The sequence below is a fragment of the Stenella coeruleoalba genome (genome assembly GCF_951394435.1).
Source record: "Stenella coeruleoalba genome assembly, chromosome: 11".
Lineage (NCBI taxonomy): Eukaryota > Metazoa > Chordata > Mammalia > Artiodactyla > Delphinidae > Stenella > Stenella coeruleoalba.
In genome coordinates, this window is record NC_137157.1 from 98,501,936 (window position 1) to 98,521,497 (window position 19,562).

The following is a 19,562-nucleotide window of genomic DNA, read 5'->3' on the forward strand; positions in this document are numbered from 1 at the left end:
TCCTTGGCTGAAATGGGGCTCATGACATTCCTCAGAGCTCAGGGAAAATGGTCCTGGAGGGTGATCCGAAGCCCTGGTTCCTCCAGTCCCTTGGTGGGGGAGATGGAGGTGGGGGAGAGATAAGGCCAGTCAGGCAGCTTGGGTTCACTTTCCCCTCTCCAGGGGCTGCCGTGGCCATTCCCTCCCTCCTACCCCCCACCCCCCGCCCCTGCCCCTGCTCATAATCACAGGGAAGGGCTGAGGAAAACTGGGGTGAAAGAAGGGCCAGGGGAGGAGAATACATGAGGACGGCTGCCTGCCAGGCCCCATCTGGAACCACTTGGGAGAAACGGGCTCTTCTGCTCCCCCCACCTTCAGCCGGTCCACCCATCCCCAGTCACTAGGCAGGAGGGTTTAGTGGTGGCTGGGAATCTTTCCCAGTGAAATGAGCATGCAAATCTCCCTTCTTTACAAGGCAAAGACACTTCTCAACCTCAACTAGGCCTTCTAGCTGCTTCCCTCGCCTTCTCATTTGAAAATATCTACCTTGGGTCTCCAGATCCCCCCCCCCCCCGCCCCCGCTCCTGGATTCCTGACCCGAGTCATCCTCCGCTGATGCTGCTCTGGAAAAGGTGAGCCCTGCCACGTTCTGTGATTGGCTCTCTCGGCAGCACGTGGTGCTGTGGCCGGCCCCGCACTCGCCTGTTCTCCTCCGGCCCGCTCCCTCGTGCATCCGTCTCCCCAAGGCTGATGAGGTCTTTCCTGCTTCTCCTCCTAGCTGTACACATGGCCTGCCTGCCCATGTCTGTCCCCTGCTCTCCATCCCGCTGCCCTGGGCCTGGTTCAGACCCCCCTGTCCCCTTCTTGGACATCAGCACCAACTGTACCAACTGCTTAACTGGTCCCCAGGCACCCAGTTGGCCCCAGCCCTGTTCTGCCCCTGCCAGGGAACTCTTTCTGAAATGTAGGGCTCATCAAGGGACTGCCTCGCTGCGTGCTTTCCTGTGGTTCTCATCACTTGAGGACATGAGTCCACGTTCTGGGGCTTAGCTGCTCACGATCTGACCCCTACCTACCTGTACACTTCTCACCCCTCCATTTTAAAACCTGCATCAGTTGGCCCCTGATGCAGGTTGGAGACAGACCATCTACTTAGAATTCCTCTTCCTAATTATTTTCATCTTAAAAAAAAAAAGCAAAATTAAGCTTTTTGATGAATTTGATGATGTTTACCATATAGATCTATAATAGTGCATGAATATAATTTATAAATAAATATACATATTTATGGGGTGTGCTCAAAACATTTTAGTGATCGAGTGTAAAGTTAAAAGAGCTTGTGGCCACTGCCCAACATCACCACCCGTCTGACTGCCCCATCCTCAGTGCCCCTGCTCGCGTGCTCTGGCAGACCTTTGTACCCACCACTCCATCTACCACATCAGGGTGAAGTTAGCTATGGGTAATAGAATATTCAACCATGTACCTTAAAGAAGCTACAAGTTTTTTTGTTCTCTCATATAAACTAAGTCTGGAGGTGAGCAGCCCATGGATGGTGTGGCAGCTCCAAAATCATCTGAGATCCAGGTTCTTTGAACTTATTGCTCTACACTTTTCAAACCATGCTTTCCAGCTCATGCCTCAAAATGGCTGCTGGAGCTCCAGCCATCACATCAGCATTCCAACCAACTAGAAGAAGGAAGGGGTGAAGAGAGACATGCCTCTCCTCACTTTAAGGATATTTCTGATGATTAGAGACAGAGAGTGACATTTACTAATGATAGAGATTGATCCACCAGGATGATATCACAACTCCAAATCTAAATGTACTACATAAAATAGCTGCATAATATATGCAGCAAAAATGAACAGAGTTAACCAACAGTATAGCACAGGGAACTATACTCCATATCTTGTAATAGCCTGTAATGGAAAAGAACCTGAAAAAGAGTATGTATGTAACGGAATCCCTTTGCTGTACACCTGAAACTAACACAACGTTGTAAATCAACTGTATTTCAATAAAAATTTTTTAAAAGAAAAAAATGAACAGTTCAAGGATGGATATACAAATTCATGGTCCTAGTGGGAGTCTGATATACTTTTTTCAATAGACAGTAGAACAAGCAGACATGAAATCAGCGAAGATGTAGCTGTGAAAAGTGCAGTTACCAAATTTAACCTAATTGACGCCCATAGAACTCTGCTCCCTACAGTGACAGGATTCACCTTCTCAAACGCACATGAAACATACACCCAAAAATGATACCTTAAGTTGCATACACTGCTTCTGCTTCCGTGCCTTTTGCGAGCAGTTAATCCTGGCTGTACCCGGTAGGAAGAGAGGCTAGGGAGTGTCGTCTGCTCCAGGGGGCCAAGTACCCAACTAAAATGGGGGATTCTTGTCCTAATCTAGAGGGGAGAACAGCTATTAAGGAAGTCAGCAACCTCGGTCCTCCTTGCTCCCTCCCCCTGGCAGCTCTGGTCCTGAGAGCACTGCATGGTGGGTAAGAGCTTGGGCTGAGTCAGAAGCTCCTTGTTCTGTTCGGGCTTTGCCACTTACTTGCTCTGTGACTTGGACAGCTTATTTAACCTGTGGGAGCTTCAGTTTCCTTATCTTGCAAAAGGAATGGGAATAGCCCTACTTCATAGGGCTGTTGGGAAGCTAGAACAAGATCGCCCGTGTAAAGCACTTAATCGTGGGCTTGGCACGTAGTAAGTGCTCAGTAAATTAGCTGCACAGAGAAATTAAGTAACTTGCCCAAGGTCACACAGCCGGGAAATGACAAGGTTCTGACACTTCTTTGGGGGCCTCTGCCAGCCCCAGCATAGGGCCCCACGTATAGTAGGGTCCTGTGTAAGGAGCACAGAACAGGGGGTTAGGCAACCATTAGCCATGTGACTTGAGAGAGGTCATTTGAAAATGAGTCTTAACTCAGACATGTATTAATTTCCTCATTCCTTCTGCAGAAGGTTGGATTAAGTGAGTCCAGAGGTTTTTGCTGACCCTGACATTCCACAGCACTGTGGGCTTCTGTCTTCTCTACCCCTCAGGGCCGAAACTTTACCATTAGAAATATGTTTCTTTTGTTAAATCCTGTCATCTGCCTGAACTCTTTTAAAAATACAGTTTCCTTCAGAGGGTCCTGACCCCTTGGTCTGCAGGTCTAGAGAAGGTTCTGGTACATGAGTCCAGTGGGCCCCGGCTGGGAGGGGAGGGCCAGGCAAAGGGAGAAGAGAATGCAGACAGGAGGGGCTGGGCCCCAAACAGACGGTCAGTTTACCAATGGCCCCGGTGGCCCAGAGGGTCCCTCATCAGGACCTTGTGCACAGTGACCTGCACAACGACCGTGTAATAGCTCCCGGTCCAGTCGCCTGGCTGACCCCATCCAGCACCGCTTTTTACACTTTTTTATAGGGCTTCCTTTTTTCTCCTTCTGTATTTTTTCCACCACCCTACCTCTCAGACTAAATCGGAGAAAAATGGGTTTTGTCTTTTTTTACCAAGAAGACAAAGTCTTAAATTACCTTCTTCAAGGTCTGCAAATAGAAATCCCAAATAAGACAGCCACCTCTTCTTTTCTGTCTTCCTCTCGCCCTGTCTCAGGAGCCCATGAGCTTGAAATAAAACTCAGCACGGTGGCTCCAGGGGAAGTAATCTGGGCCCGGCCGGCACCAGCCGCGGAGAGGCGGGGCAGGGCAGTGGCGGGGGGGCCCGAGCAGACACTGGTGGGAATGGAGGAGAGGGAGATGGAGGTGGGCAGAACCAAGGCCTGCTTGCTCTGGGTCTGGAATAAAAGAGGTCCCCCTAAAGGGGACGGTTCCTAAGGGAGCAGCTACGCTCCGAGTGTCAGAGCGTGTGTGAGGGGGAGCCCAGGGAATGAGAGAAGCCCGAGGAGAGATCTCGGAGGCTGCTTTGGGATTTAGATGCAAACAGGATCACCGGGCACATGAACCCCCATCTTCTCATCCCACTGACGCCACGGTTCCCAGAGAGCCCACCAGCGGGCATCGGGACAAGGGGAAGGAGCATGGTTCTGGGGCAAAGGCTAGGAATTTTAGGGCTGGCGCTCTGGGTTCTAACCCCTGCCACATGTAATATTAATAGCCAACAGTATAGAGCACTTACTCCGTGCCAGGGACTGTGGTCAACACCTCACGTAGATCATCCCATTTCATCTGCAAGACAACCCTGCCACGTGGGCACATTATTCTCTCCGGTACAGAGGAGGGCACGAGGACGAGAGGTTACGTAACTACCCACATTCTCACACACCTTGTGACAGATCAGGGTTTAAACCCAGGGAGCCAGACTCCAGGTCTTGTCATCCTACTGCCAAACCACGCGGTCTACCGACCTGCTTCCTCCTTTGGAAAGTCGAGGTGCTGGGGTGGCCTGGGGATATCGAGGTCCCTTCCAGCACAGATGCTCTGATTTGGGGCTCGTGCCTCACCTGCGCATGCAGAGGTCCTGTTCAAATGATACAGGATTCCACCGCAAGGCAGGCACGCCGAGTGTGTGTGTGTGTGTGTGTGTGTGTGTGTGCAGGACAGGTGAACTTGTGTCCTGCCACCCTGCTAAGACGGGGGCAGAATAAGAACACAGTAGCACAGTGCAAAGTCTGTAGGAAGACTTGCAGGTTAGTCCTGCATCAGAAGGGCCAAACCAAGATCCACAGCGCTAGAAAATTCTGCGTGATTCACCTCCATTCTGTGTCCAGTGACCTTGGCGTTTCTCTGCTCTTTGCTTGGGGCTGCACACCCCCAGTCTGAGAGTCCCCGGCCAGACAGGCTAGGATGCCCTTTGAAGGGAACCTCGCCTGGCTCTGGGCGGGCGAGGTCGCCTCTGTGGACCCCTGGTCACACGTGTGTCTTCTTTGCAGGCCCAGCAACCATGGCCCATTACAAGGTCGATCAGGACGACTGGCTGACCGTCTACTTGAAGTATTTACTCGCTGTCTTTAACTTCTTCTTCTGGGTAAGTGAACCCGGCACGCGCCACCCGCTTCTCCAGCACCGCGTGAGTCAAGCCGTCTTTGCTTTCTGTGAGTCATCTCTCTGGAGCTGATTTTTTCCACATCAGAGACCACCCATGGGCTAATTCTGCCTACTTGAAAGCAAACGTGTACATTTGCTACTGAGGGGGAACCTAAAACTCGGCCTGCAGGTTGGCGTGGAGTCCGTACCGCACAGCAACCAGGCATCGCCATGAGCTTGCGTCCCGGCCTCAGTCCGCAAGGTCTGGCTCTCCCTCCCCTGCTAACTTGCGGCTCCAATGCCTGGTGGGAAATGTGACGGCCTCAAATAACTGCTTGTTTTCCTCCGAAGCCCATTTGCCTTTCATGATTCACATTCTCCAGGCCCGAGGCAGAGAAACATAAGTCCTGGGGGGCCCAGGGCTGCCTCTGTGCATCGGGAATGGTCTCTGTACCGACTCCCCGCCGGGGAAACCACCCGGGCTAGGTCACCCAGGAAGAAAAGAGTCTGTCCACTTGAGGCAATTATCCAGATAATTGGTAGCAGAATACCACCAGGTCCCCAAAGAGCCAGACACTGGAATGTGTCTGGAGAGGCAGAAGGGGGCTAACGGTGCAGGCGTTGCCGTCAGCAGACAGGCTCTGCCGTAGGCAACTCACCTACGCTGGCTGAGCCTGTGTCTCCAGTTAAACGAAAGCTATTTGGCAATGACCAACCCGCTGTTTTGCCTAATATAACTTCCTTGTTCCCAGCCCTTCTGCCTAGAAAAGTCTTTCGTTTTGTATGGCTCTTGGAGCTCCTTTGCATCTGCTAGATGGGATGCTGCCTGATTCAAATCGAGTTTTGTTCAAATCAACTTAACATTTTTAATGCGCCTCAGTTTATCTTTTATTTTTTAAATTAATTTATTAATTTATGGCTGCGTTGGGTCGTCGTTGGTGCGTGCGGGCTTTCTCTAGTCGCAGCGAGCGTGGGTTACTCTTCGTTGTGGTGCGTGGGCTTCTCATGGCGGTGGCTTTTCTTGCTGCGGAGCACGGGCTCTAGGTGCGTGGGCTTCAGTAGTTGTGGCACGCGGGCTCAGTAGTCGTGGCTAGCAGGCTGTAGAGCTCAGGATCTGTAGTTGTGGCGCACGGGCTTAGTTGCTCCGTGGCATGTGGGATCCTCCCGGACCAGGGCTCGAACCCATGTCCCCTGCATTGGCAGGTGGATTCTTAACCACTGCGATACCAGGGAAGTCCCTCAGTTTATCTGTTAATAGTGTATTTCAGAGACGCCCTGAAATGGTGTATGTGAAGTGCTTAATTCCGTCTCTGCACACAGAAGGCATTCAGTAAATGCAGTCTTTTGGGTATATTAGCTGTAGAAGGCCCCAAAATGCCAGCAGATCGACCTGCTCGTAAGGCAGGGCTGAGTCTCGTTGTTGCCATGGCAAAGGATGCGCTCTCAGAAGCCTCTCAGAAAGGCAGAGGCAAAGCTGAGCTGTGTTTGCCTTTTCAGAGTCTTCCACTAAGATTAATGAAATTGCTTAATACTGGGAAGGATCATGGTATAGTAGTTAAGGATTGGTACCCACAGCAAGGCAAGGGTTTAGAAGCGTCTTGGAGAGGGGACATACAATGCCATCTATTCAGAAGTTAAACAATCTGCCGTTTGCTTAAATGCTTTTTGCAAAGTTCCCGAAACGAACAATGAACTTGTTTTATTTGCAACTTTTCTCTTCCTGGGCGAGCGTTTCCTGGAATAGGGAAGTTGTATGGATGAAGACAGTGGAATAATAAAGCCACAGTGATATGATCAGGCCATTGTGTGGGCGTAGATAGTTTCGATTCTCAGAGAGAAATCCGGTGGGGTGTTTAAGATTCTCGCTGAGTGAGGATTTTTTTAAAAATACAGTAAGTCCCTTACATACGAACGAGTTCCGTTCCGAGAACGCATTCATAAGTCCAGTTTGTTCGTAAGTCCAACAGAGTTAGCCTAGGTGCCCAACACAATCGGCTCTATAGTACCGTACTGTGATAGGTTGATAACACTTTTCACACAGATAATACATAAAAACAAACACAAAAAATAAAACATGTTTAATCTTATGGTACAGTACCTTGAAAAGTACAGTAGCACCAGTACAACAGCTGGCACACGGGGGCTGGCACTGAGTGAACAGGCAGGAAGAGTTACTGCCTGGAGGAGGGAGAGGAGGTGGGAGCTGGTAGAGCTGAAGGGTCGTCAGCAACAGGAGACAGAGGAAGCTGCAGTGTCACTCACGCCTGACGCTGATGGCGCAGGTTCTGGTTCCTTTGCTGGAACCAGATGCACGTTTGCATCTTTGAAAGCTTGCACCTGGAAGGTTTGTATGTCGGGGACTTACTGTAATAAGTGTGCTCTTCCAGCTCATAAAGTCTTATGTATCCACTAATAATCGATAAAATACTAAAAATTATAAGTAAGAAAAAAATGGCCCATATCTCAGGGTATTAGGCTCCTAGGGGGCTGTAACAAAGGAGCGTAAATTGAGTTGCTTAAGACAACAGAAATTGATTGTCTCACAGCTCTGGAGGCCAAAGTCAAGTCCGAAACGAGTGTCAGCAGGGCCGCGCTCCCTCTGAGACTCTAGGTAGGACCTTCCTTGCCTCTTGCAAGCGCCTGGTGGGGGCATCGTGGGGTCCTTGGCTTTCGACTGCATCTTTCCAGGTCCTGCCTCAGTCATCACGTGCTGTCCTTCCTGTGTGTCTCTATCCTTACACAGCATTTTCTTCTTCTTGTAAGGACCCACTCATACAGGATTAGGGCCCATCCTAATGACTGTACCCTAATTAATTACATCTGCAAAGATCCTGTTTCCAAATAAGGTCACATTCACAGGTACTGGGGTTAGGACTTTAACAATCTTCCTGGGGACACAGTTCAACCCATAATACTGTCTACCCAGAAATGACCACTGTGGACATTCCTTCTAGGCTTTTCCCTGATCAGGACAACAGATGGTGGTGACCTGCACTGCGGGGGTGACAGCGAGCATCAAATACCTGGGGAGAGTCAAGGGTTTTAGGAAGCAAAATTGACAAGATTTGGTCATTAATCAGATGCTGTCGAGAGGGCAGATGTGTCTAGGATATGTAAGTCCATCCCCGCAGCGGGAGCCCAGGAAGGCAAGCAGCGTGGGGTCAGATGGCGAGGTCACACGTTGGCGTGGTGCGTTTGAGTTGCCAGGAGACCATCTGAGCGGAGATGCCCAGTGAGAGAAGTCAGCTCAGGGGTCTGGGTCTCAGATGGGCATCGTCTCCACCCCCATGGTGGTTGCAGCCACGGGACTGGGTGAGAATCCCAGGGAGAGCATGGGGGCTGAGAATTCAGGCAAGAGAGAGATGTGGGAGTCCCAGATATCAGGGGTGCGTCCAGGGTCCACAGTGTCCCCGTTTGCCCTGTCTAAACCAGGAGAGACCGGGGTTACGATGCCTAGCATCTGAGAGGTACTGCTGGATAACGACCTTCCGTGGACCATCCCCTGTGATCCGCAGGTCAACCCTGGCGGCTGTGTCACTGTTATCCTCATGTTACAGACAGGGAGCAGGTACACCCAGTTCAGAATCCTGCCCAAGGTCTTGTCGTGGTGGTAAGGGAAGCTGGTGCTAACGTCCAGGTACTCTGGTCAGTGATAATGGAAAATCTATTCCATGGCATTTATTAGGCATGTGCTAAGTGCCAAGCCCTGTTGCGGACGCTTGGAATCCGTCCGTGGACAAAGCTCCCAGCATCCACGGAGCTTCTGTGATAGGCCTTCCCTGGGCTGTGCGTCCACGCGCATCCTCCCAGTGCCCCGAGGCTGTGAGCGGCTCTGCGAGAGCCCTGCGTTACAAGGTGGAAGCAGTCTGCCCGAAGCCCCGGAGCTGGGGGCCCCTCTCTCTCACCCCTAAGCCGGTGTGCCTGGCCGTCAGCTCTGACGTTACCTGCTGCCTCCAGCTCTGAGTTCCGCGTTTTCCCAGTGTCCCGGGTGCCGGGAAAACTTGGGCTCAAGTTCAGGCTCAAAATGAGACCCCATTGTCTATTTGCCGTGGAAGATTAGGTGCTGCGGACTGAACTGTGACCCATAGGGGTTGAAGCCCTAACCCTCAATGTGACTGTATTTGGAGACAGGGCATTTAGAAGGTGATTAAGGTTAAATGAAGTCACAAGGGTGAGGTCCTAATCCGATGGGATTGGCTTTACAGGTAGAGGAAGAGAGCTGTCTCTCTAAGCCTGCCCAGAGGAAAGACCATGAGGACACGGTGAGGAGACAGCCGTCGTCTGTAAGCAAAGAAGGTCCTCACCCAAACTGAATCAGCCAGCACCTTATCTGGAGGACTTCCAGCCTCCAGAACCGTGAGAAATAGAGATAAATTGCTGTTGTTTAAGCTGCTCTATGGCGTTTTATTAGGGCAACCTTGAGCAGACTAACACATCAGGCAGATCACTCCATCTCACCGAGCGTCACGTTTTGCATACGTTAAACGGGAACATCAGTACCTGTAAGAATTAAAGACGAATATTTAGGAAAACATTTCGCACAGCACGGTGTCTGGCACACGCCCACCTGGTGCTTAGCTGTTCCGCGTAGCTATGCTATTATGATTAGACTAAGGGGCACGCCTCATCTCTAACCGCTTCCTACGTCCATAGCTCTGGCTTGGCGGCTTCGGGGATCATGTGACCCATATAAGAAGTTCATAGAAGCATAAGAATTGCTCACGTGAAGCAGCATTCACGAAGCTAAGCTTGCCCTTACCGCGTGCAGTGCACTCCGGTGCTTTCTCCTCTATGGCGTGGCGGTTTGGTTTGGTTTGGTTGCTTAGCACAGGTTACCACCCACCAAGTGTAGCTCACAGCCCTAAATGTTTACATCCCAAAGTTTGAAACACCCAGAGCAGTGAGATGGGGGGAAACAGCACCCCCTCCACCCCCAGGTGGGCAGGATTCAGGTGCCGGTCATGCAGTGCAAGGTCCTGGTGAGACTTTAAACCGAGTCTCCGCCAGCTGCCACCGTAGCACAGTGTGAGGGTTATAAACCACCTTACACTCCAAAATGATTCCACAAGCACTCTGTCATTACCTTCACTCCCATTCTGTAGATGATGAAACTTCAGCTGAGATGCCTGGCAGAGCTCTAGGTCAAGTCTGGGCTTTCTGACTCTGCGTCTGCTGCCCTTCCCATCTCCATAGACCACTGACTCGTAACCACAGCCTTAGACCCACCACTCTGATGCCTACTTGGACTCCAAAATGTCTCCAGGAGTCAGGGTTGAACCTGGGTCAGGACGTTTTGATGGTGTGGACAGTTCAGACACGCAGCGCATGAAGATTATAAGCAGAACTGAAGTACAGCATCGCAATACACACCCGCATCCTGTATCTAAGCTCTGCCCCACCTCTGGACCCCTACCCCCTACTCAACCCATGCCTGCCCCCCATCCTTCACCATTGCCCTGCCCCTGACTCCCACCCCACCCCCACCATGCAGTTCGACTAATGCAGAGTTGAACATGACCATCTCACTGGGCAGGGGCGGCTCCCTTGGATACAGCTCCGGGTCAGGAACCAAAAATGCCAAAGCTTTCATGACCCTAAAAGAAAGTGTGACCCAAGCTTCCTACGCAGCCGCCTAGGAAATGCTTTACCTCCCCCTCGCATTTCCTACACGGGTCCCTACAGCTCCCATCACCCCTGCAACGTTGTTCTCTAATGTATTATTTTAATTAGCTCCTTGGCAGTGTTAATAATCAAAACTTTTCCAACCTCCCAGGAGCTACGCAGGCTGTGGGAGAGCCAGGGAAGCAGCGGCTCCCTTGCCTGGGGTGGCCTTGCCTCCGGAAGCTCTGTCCTGCCCGCGGCGCTGGCTGCAGTGTCAGCACCTCCCTCAGGGGCCAGTGGGGCTCAGACTCCAGGGGATCCCTGGGGTCCCTTAGGGGGACACGGGCCAAGACAGGAGGCAGTGGTGATGGAGGACTCGCCCGACCAGGGCAGTGAAGTGGCTTGAGAGCATCCCTCCAGGGTCCCAGGGGAGGGCCTGGTAGGGAATAGCCTCCGCTACCCCCCTGCCGAGGGGAGAAGCCTTCACTCTGTTCACCATCATCCCACTGATGGTGGCCTCTGCCGACCTCCTGGGACAGGTCATCTGAGGAAGAACAGCTGAGGGGCCCCGTGGCTGGCGTTTCTGCTGCGTCCCTTCTTAAGGTGCTGTGAAGTCGCAGGACCCCGTGGTGTCCGGGCATCCTGCCTCTCTCTGTGCTTCAGCTTCTGCTGGGGGACAGGCCCCTACTTGGGGGAAATGCACATCTGGTCTGCCCAGGGCCACGGTGGGGAGACCGGTCCAGGAGGAAGCCTGTGGTGGCCACTCTGAGCCGTCGCCGCTGCAGCCCAGACAGCCCTCAGCTTGCTTGGGAGTGTCCGCAGCCCAGTGGGTGAAGAGGGCATGAAGTGGACATCAGGTTTCTTGAGTTCTAGGCCCCCGGCCTGTCACGGGTCCTTGGAAAAGTCACTGTTCTCTGGGCCTCAGTTTCTTCATCCGGAATATAAAAGGGTTAGACCTGACTCTTTCCTCTGCCCCCTTCCTCTGTCCCTCCTGCTTCCATGGGGAGTTACGGGGCATCTGTCATACGTGGAGGGCTCTGCTGCAGATGCTAAGATGAGTGAGGTTTAACCAAGAATCTAGAGGGGGAGGCAGACGAAGTACCGAATGCAGCAAACATGCCGTGACGCCTGTAACTGCAGAAACCCGTGCGGGCGGGGACGAGCAGGGCGGACAGGCTGATTTGCTGGGAGGGGGGCGGGGACAGCGCCAGGCAGCATCCCTCCGGGTTCTGAGCTGCGTGTGGAAGAGAACAGGTGATGTGAGTCCCCTCCCAGCCCCGACCCGCAGTAAGTCCCGTGAGATGTGCCCGTGTGATGAGGAGACTGGCCCTTGCTGTCCCTGCAAGAGAGTGAGAAGTCCAGAGTGGCGACCACGGGGGTCCTGGTCTGGGCCGTGGTGGTGCCGTTGATGAGACTGGGGGGGGGGAGGGGCGCGGAGGACAGGGGTGGCTCTAACTGGGTGAACACTCATCCAGCCCCTGGTCCTTCCCAGTCCAGGTGGTGCTTGGCACCTGGAGGCCCCCAGCAAACACTTAGGGGAGTGGACTGCACCACCACCTGTGCGACCTCCGCCCCCTCCCCGTGCCACGGGCGCCCCGGCACTGCGGGCAGAGAGCACTCCTGCCCCGGGGTCCTCCCGTGTTGGGAGCCTCAGCGTGCTGGGCCTGCTGCACCGGCCGGTCCCCTCCCCGACCCCAGCCCAGAAGCCATTCAGCTGCTGACGAGGAGAGGAACACCCTGCAATGACCTTTGCACCCCGCCTGCTTTCCCCTGGGTCTGACAGGCAACTTTCTGGCCATGTTTCTTCTCTATAAATGGGCCGTTCCTAAAATTACACGGCCTGGGTGACCTGCCCGCCCCTCCCGGCCTGCCCGTGTCCTGGTTGGTAAGAAGGCCAGCTTCACCCTCTGCAGGGCTTTCTGCCTGATTGGCTACAGGCTATGGTTTTGAAAAATGTACTTAATATTCCGAAGAAATCCAACCCAGTCTCTGTAGGGAGCCAGATACTGTTGAATCAACTCTATGCAAATAGCCGGTGCACAGCTCAGCAGGGCCATTTGGCTCCGGCCCCAGTCGGTCTTCCGCAGGGCCTCTTCCACCGCTCTTTCTGCTGACCCGGCATCTCTGAACCGCTTGACGAAAGCCACGAGCATCTTGCTGGAGGTGTATTGGCAGATGGTCGTGGGGACATGTCACCCATGCGGAAGACCTCCGAGCTTGTCATCCGGCCATTTTACAGATGAAGAAACTGAGGCTTCCAGAGGCGAAATGTCTGCACAGTCACACACTTAGTCAGGGGCACGGCCAGGGCTGGGACCCAAGCCCACTGACCGCTTCCCTCCCAAGACGCCCTCTGGCGATCCGTCCCGACGTTGGGCAGCTTTGACTTCTCCTGTCCACAGGAAAGATCGTTTCCTAAAGAGCCAACCGGGTCCCAAGCAGGACACCCCCTGAAGGACTTGAAACTCTCTTGCCCCGGATGGCAAATCCCATTGGGTGTCCCCAGCAGACACTATGTGACACCCCAGGGGAGGTCTGGGGGCCCCACTGACTCGGACTCGCCTCCTGATTTCTTCTGCACGTCAGGGCCAGTGTGAATTTGTTGCTGTCCAGACCTTAATCAGGACAGCGTGTCCGCCCAGACCCTCCCCTGTGGGCGAGGGCCCTGCTGCCGCCCTGGCTGAGCTGCAGCCCTGCCTGCTTTGCAGATCCCAGCCATTCCTGTGACCGGGACATGCTCCTCTCTTAGGGGGTCAGTGTGCTGCGGCTGCATTGCTCACAGCACCCCTCCCTCCCCTGGGAGCACATAGTTTCTTCCTTTCTTGCGTAATTTAACTTTCCTCCATTTGGACTGAAAATACTGCTCCTTGTCACCCCCCTTCTTCCCCAAAGCTCCTGTCAAAGCAAACATCCTGGGCTTCCCTGGTGGCGCAGTGGTTGAGAGTCCGCCTGCCGATGCAGGGGACACGGGTTCGTGCCCCGGTCCGGGAAGATCCCACATGCCGCGGAGCGGCTGGGCCCGTGAGCCATGGCCGCTGAGCCTGCGCGTCCGGAGCCTGTGCTCCGCAGCGGGAGAGGCCACAGCAGTGAGAGGCCCGCGTACCAAAAAAAAAAAAGCAAACATCCTGATGCAGACAGGGAAGTGGCAGGAGGGGCAGTCCTGAGCTGGGCCAAGGGCCTCCAGGCCGCGGCCTCAGGGGAGGATGTTCTTGGGACCCTGCTGGGGGAGGGGACAGGACTGACCCCTGTTGACTAGGAAACTATGCGGTGGTTCTCAACTGGAACCACCTGGGAACTTAGTAAAGGATCCAGGCCTGATCCCACCCCCCGAAATCCAGGCACCTTGGTGATGTGCGGAGGTCTCTGGGTGGTGGTGCGGCCCAGCTGAGAAGCACTGCCTTAGAGGGTGCAAGGTGGGGGGGCCCCAGAGACGTCTGCGCCGGGGTCATTGTGAGATGCAAGATGAGGCCTCAGCCCCCGAGCTGAGTGCATTATTTTACGTGGATGACGTTTCTCTGGGCAAAGCACCCCAGGCTTTTCATCAGCTTCTCAGGGGGTTCCATGTCCCCCAGCAGATTAGGTGTCCCCAGTGCTGTCCACACGCACCCCTTTGGGTGGTTCCAGATGCGATGCTAAGCCTGTGGGGTTGACAAGCCTAATGGATGACGCGCCTGTTTCTATGAAGACGCTACACGCGTCAACAGTGAGATCCACTCCGTGTGGTCACGTGGACTATTTCATGCTGCTCAGAATCTCTGCTTGGTACTACCACGTGCCTTTGATTAATCAAGAATGAGAAATGAACTGTTACTTCATGCACTGTGTTTGATAGGCAGAAACCTTTCAAAACATAAGACCCGTGGGAAAAGTAATCAAAGGGGCCCTTGATGGTTATAGTTGGGACCCACTGGCCTAACACGTCCACCTTGTTTGAGATGAAGAAACTGAGGCCCAGAGAGGTTAAGGGACCCTCTTTAGGTCACACAGCCAGTTATGCCCAGTTGAGACCCTCTCTCGAGCCTCCCGGGCATGCTGTAGGGGCAGAAAGATTATGTGCAGAATATTTTGCCGGAAACCCTCCCTTGACACGATCCTGTTGACCCAGACGGAGGAAATTCCTCACTGGTCCTGGAGGTTATGTGGCCAGAGGTAGCCCACGCTCCTGAGAATTAGAAAGCCTGTTGTAGTCCAGGATTTCATCCAGCCTAAGATACCATCACTTGTAAGATACACCATTGTTTTCTGTACCGCAAGGCAAGAGTGCGGCCAAGCGTGGTTGTAAGATGCCATCAACCATAAGATGTGTCTGGTTTTGGAGATGTTAAAACGGGAGGAAAAATATGTGCCGTGGAATCAAAGGAGGTGGATTCCATTTGGAGCCGTGCGACGTCCTTCCACCTGGTTCTCTTACCCGCTAGAGGTGCTAAGGGGGATGAAACGCCCCTTAAAAGAAAACAGATGTATCTAAAAAGCAGGAGAGAGTAGAGGAGCAGGCCCAGCCCAGTGTGTGCGATCCCAGGACAGAGTCCCACACTGGCCCTCAGCAGACCTGGGTTTGCATCTCAATCTCGAAACTCTGGGTGGGTTTCTGGGGGGGCGGGGGGGCGTGTGCAGGAGGGTGTCCTCTCGAGCACGCTCTATTCTCTCCAGCCTCCATTTCTTCATATGCAAAAGAGAAAACGCCTGCTCCCACCTGCCAGCCCTAAGCCTCCCGAACTACTGTGAAGCTCGACGAGGCGCCTGGTGCAGCCTCGTTGCTAAGGAGCTTCCGTCTGCCCCGCTGAGGTCTGCGAACGGCAGGCGGGTTATACAGAGTCATCGGGGCAGTGGGACCAAGCCCACTGGGGCTGCCCACCTTCAGCCACACTCAGGACCCCCTGAGGGAGCGGCAGCCCCCATCTGAGAAGAACTCATCCTCAGATGAGGCAGGGAAGCTGGGGGCCATCTGCCTTCCCAGGAGCAGGGGGCAGATCTGGTCACAGGTGCCGGGGTCCTGCCCCACCGCAAACCCTGGGCCGACACCCCTGCTGTTCACCATCTCGCACTTCGGGGACACACACACATACTTTGCCCAGGATCACAGCCACAGAAAGGGTCGTTCAGCCTCACTGCGGAAGGAACAGGGCAGCTGTATTTCCCAGGGTCCCTTCCTGGGATCAGGGCCGAAAGGGATCAGACGGCCAGCAAAGAGGACACCTCCCCCCCACTCAGTGTCCTGCCGTCCCAGAGCGACTCCAGCCTGTGGAGCGTGTGTCCCTCCCTTTGCGGGGGCAGTTCGGCGGAGCTGCAGACCCGGGCTCCGAGCTGGGGCTGGCCCTGCCCTGTGTCGCCCCACAGAGGCGGCCCTCGGGCAGCTCCCCTTCCTCTGTTGGCCTTGTCCTCTGTCTGTAGAGCAGAGATGAGAAGCCCAGTCGCGCTTCCCCCACAGGCGATGAGAAGGGGGCTTGTGAAAGTGGCCTGCCAGGGAGGCAAGCCGGGGAGGAGCGCTCGGGGTTGGGGGCGGGGACGGCGGGAGGGGGTCCCCACAACTGGAGTGTCCCTGCCTCATGACGGGGATGCACGGGCATCGTGGTGGGAAGCACGGGACCGGGAGTCAGACCTGGACCCAAACTCTGTCCCTGCCTCTCCCCTCGACCATGGGTAAGCCTCTGTTTCCCCATCTACAAAATGGGCAGCCAGACACTTCCCACGGGCTTCTCAAAGGACCAAATGAGATGATGCTCGTAGGCAGTGGGTGCTCAGACCCGGTGTCCCGCAGATGGGGGGCGCCGCGGTCATGGCCGTGGGCGTCTGGACCCTGGTGGAGAAGAGCGGCTACCTCGGCGTCCTGGCCTCCAGCACCTTTGCCGCGTCTGCCTACATCCTCATCTTCGCGGGCACGCTCGTCATGGTGACCGGCTTCCTGGGCTTCGGTGCCGTCATCCGCGAGGACAGGAGCTGCCTCTCTGCGGTGAGTGTCTGCCCGGCCCTGCCCAGCGCCGTGGGCAGAGGGAGGGCCACCTGCCCCGGGCTTCTGAGAGCCTGACCAGGCTCCGCTCTGAGAGCCCCACCCAGTGACGCTGGCCTTGGTCTTGGAGGCCTCGGGAAGGCTGCCATGGTCTCCAGGTGCTTGGGACCTAAGCCAGGAGGGCACCTTGGAGGTGGCGGCAGCACTGCTCCTCCCCTTTTTTCTCCTCCTCCCCCGCTCCTCCTCTTCCTCTGTCCAGATTTTATCATGGTGATTTTCAAAAATAGGCAAAAATGAAAAGAATGTTACAATGAAGGTCCAGGTCATCACCCAGACTCACTGCCACCATCTCAGAGCCAATCCTGTCCATCTGCACCCTCCCCTGCTCCCCGCCCACCCAAGGCCCCAGATATCATGTCACCTGTAAGAATTCCAGGGTGTACCTCAAAGACATAAGGATCCTTTTTTAGAAGATGTAATGACAAGACCATTATCACACCTAAAAACAATTAATAGTCATTCCTTGATATCATGAAATAACCAGGCAATTCCAAATTTCCCCAATTGACCCATGAGCTGTTCTTTTTTTTTTTTTTTTTTAAGTTTATTTGAATCAGAATCTAAATTTGTCAGGTCTGCGTATTAGAGTTGGTCGATGTGTCTCCCAAGTCACTTCTGGTCTCTAAGCTCCCCATCAATCTCTCTCTGCTTTTTTTTCCTTGCAATTTACCTGTTGAAGGAACCAGGTCATTTGTGCTTTGCTGTCTCCCAGTCTGGGCTTCCTGATGCCTTGCTGGTGATGTTCTCGTAGTTGGGTGTAGAAGCTTGATCAGACTCAGGTGTGACTGTTTGGGCAGGTGTTTCATGGGTGAGGTGGGCAGCACAGGCTCCGCGTCGGATGCCCCCCTGGAAAGCTGAGAGGACACCCGCACCCCACCTCTGGCTCCAAGTGTCAGGAAAGGAAGGGCTGCACTCGAGGGGGCAGAAGCCGGAGTCCCGCTCAGGACTCCCAGACCCTCCCTCCCTCCTGGGCACCTGCTGCCAGGGCAGGCTCCCTGGGGCCCGGGTGGCATCTCCCCCTTCATCTCCCCAGCGACAAGCCCAGCGCGGGCAGGGTAGGCTGCAAAACATCTGGGCTCAGAAAGGAAGGGCCGGGGCTGGAGTCAATCAGGCTGAGCCTGGAAAGGCTGCAGGAAGAAGCCTTGAGGGCTACGCCCTCCCTGCCCCGCTTCCCGTGCCCATCACTGACGTGGCAGCCTCGGCCCCCCGCGTCTGACCAGAGAGAGGGGGGTCCGGAGGGGCCGAGCCCCGCCGCCTCTTGCGCCAGCCGTGACCTAGCTTTTCGCTCTGAAGGCAGCAGCACCTGCGCCCAGGCTCAGCGGGACAGCCCTCCCCTGCCTAGCAAAAGTCCTTAGCTCTGCTGAGGGTCGCCCAGAGCAGGGTGCGGGCCGCGTGGACGGTGGGGGGTGAAGGCCCACGGGGACCAGCCACCGGAGCGTGGCTTTGACTTGAGCTGTCCTTCCAGCCGTGGGACAGGGGTGCCCTGAGCCAGCCTGTCCCTGCCAACCGTCCCCAACTCCTGAGTCCTGGTGAGCCTGCTGACACCCTCGATTGGACCCGTGTGAGCTGGATGAGGACACGAGACATGACTGAGGGACCGGGCCTGTGGTGTAGCAGGTGGTGAGGAGCAGGGGGGTCCAGCCCTCTGGGACTGAGGCTTACAGGGACCGGGGCTCCTGGCCCGTCCCCTGCATCATCCGTGACCCCCTTTGCCCTGCTCGGCCCTGGTTCTGCAGGAAGCAGGGCCTTCGCCTTGGCCTCTGGTCTCGGCCTTCGCCCTCTGGCCTGGGAGGCAAGCTGCCGGCCCTCCTTCCCACCCAGAGCCCTCCCTCTCGGTTCTAAAGGAGTCCTGTGGCCCGTGGTCCCCTGCAGCCTGGGAAACAGCCCCCTGCTTTCCACCGGGGTGCGATTATAACACAATGGGCTTGGATCACGGAGCGCCCCCTTCCTCTAAAAGCAGCCCTGCAGAGTCACAAGCGTCGTAACCTCTGTGTGCCAGGCCGTTCTAAACGCTCAGGCGTGTTAGTTCCTTTGATCCTCATGCCAGCCCCACGTTTTGGAGGCGAGGAAGGTGGGGTTAGAGAGGTTAAGCCATCAGATCTGGGTCACACTGCTGGCGGGTGGCCGTCCCCGGGCCCCTGCTCCCACCCGCCGCTCAGCACAGCCTCTAGAAGGCGCCGTTCACCCCCAGGTGAGAAAGCTGGCCTGGGAGACGGGGGCCAGCGCGGGCCGGGGCTGCCGTGTGATGCCGCTCTGTTAGAATCACCTGGGGAGCCCAAGCGTGCTGGAGGGAAGCCGAGCGGGACAGCGAGTACAGAGACACCGTCTCCCGAGTCTGTGGACACCTGCGCAGAGCAGCTGCCCTCAGAAGTCTGGGGGTGCAAGAGTGACTCCCGCGGGGCCCAGCTAGGCCCCAGGGCAGGAGACGGGGTGGGGTGGAACCCTAGAAGTCCTTGCAGAAATAACTGTGCACGGTCAGAACTCATCCAGGCTAGAAGGGAACCCAAGGGCCATCGAGTCCAACACTCCATCCAAGGGGCTGCAGGACCCCGGGGAGAGTGGGGGTCACCCAGATGTTAATGGGGGCACTCAGCGTCAGTGGCCATTTTGGAGGCTGTCAAACCATAAGCTCTTTTCCCCTTGGCGTCTCGGAGGCCAGAGGGGAGCCGAGGGGTCTGTAATTGGCCGCTGTCTGCCCGCCCAGCCTCCCCTTCCTACACGATCCATCCGCGAGACGTGTCCCGCCATCCAGGCCGAGCCATTATGAAAACACGTCTCCAGCCTCCGCAGTCGCAGCCTGACCGTCACTTGGCCTGGGGACCACCCCTGTGCCCGGGGCCGGGCAGAGACCGTGCGAAGACCTAGGAAGCCCAGGGGCTCGGTCTGGCCTGTGGGCCGGGAGCACACCTCTTGCTCCAGGCTTCTGAACTTCAGAGGGTCGACAAACAGGTGGGCCTGCTTGTCTCCCTGGGCCTGGAGGCGGGGCTGGGGGGCGCAG

General features: G+C 55.3%; 1 protein-coding gene across 2 annotated transcripts in view; it reads left to right on the forward strand.

Moving 5' to 3' along the window:
* TSPAN11 (tetraspanin 11) overlaps window positions 1-19,562 on the forward strand; it is a 63,975-nt gene that overhangs the window by 21,759 nt on the left and 22,654 nt on the right. For both annotated transcript variants that reach the window (XM_079937019.1, XM_079937018.1), the window contains exons 3-4: window positions 4,863-4,957; window positions 16,316-16,507. In XM_079937019.1, coding sequence (XP_079793145.1) covers window positions 4,874-4,957; window positions 16,316-16,507 — 276 coding nt within the window. In that variant the 5' untranslated portion in view covers window positions 4,863-4,873. The remainder of the gene's footprint in view (window positions 1-4,862; window positions 4,958-16,315; window positions 16,508-19,562) is intronic.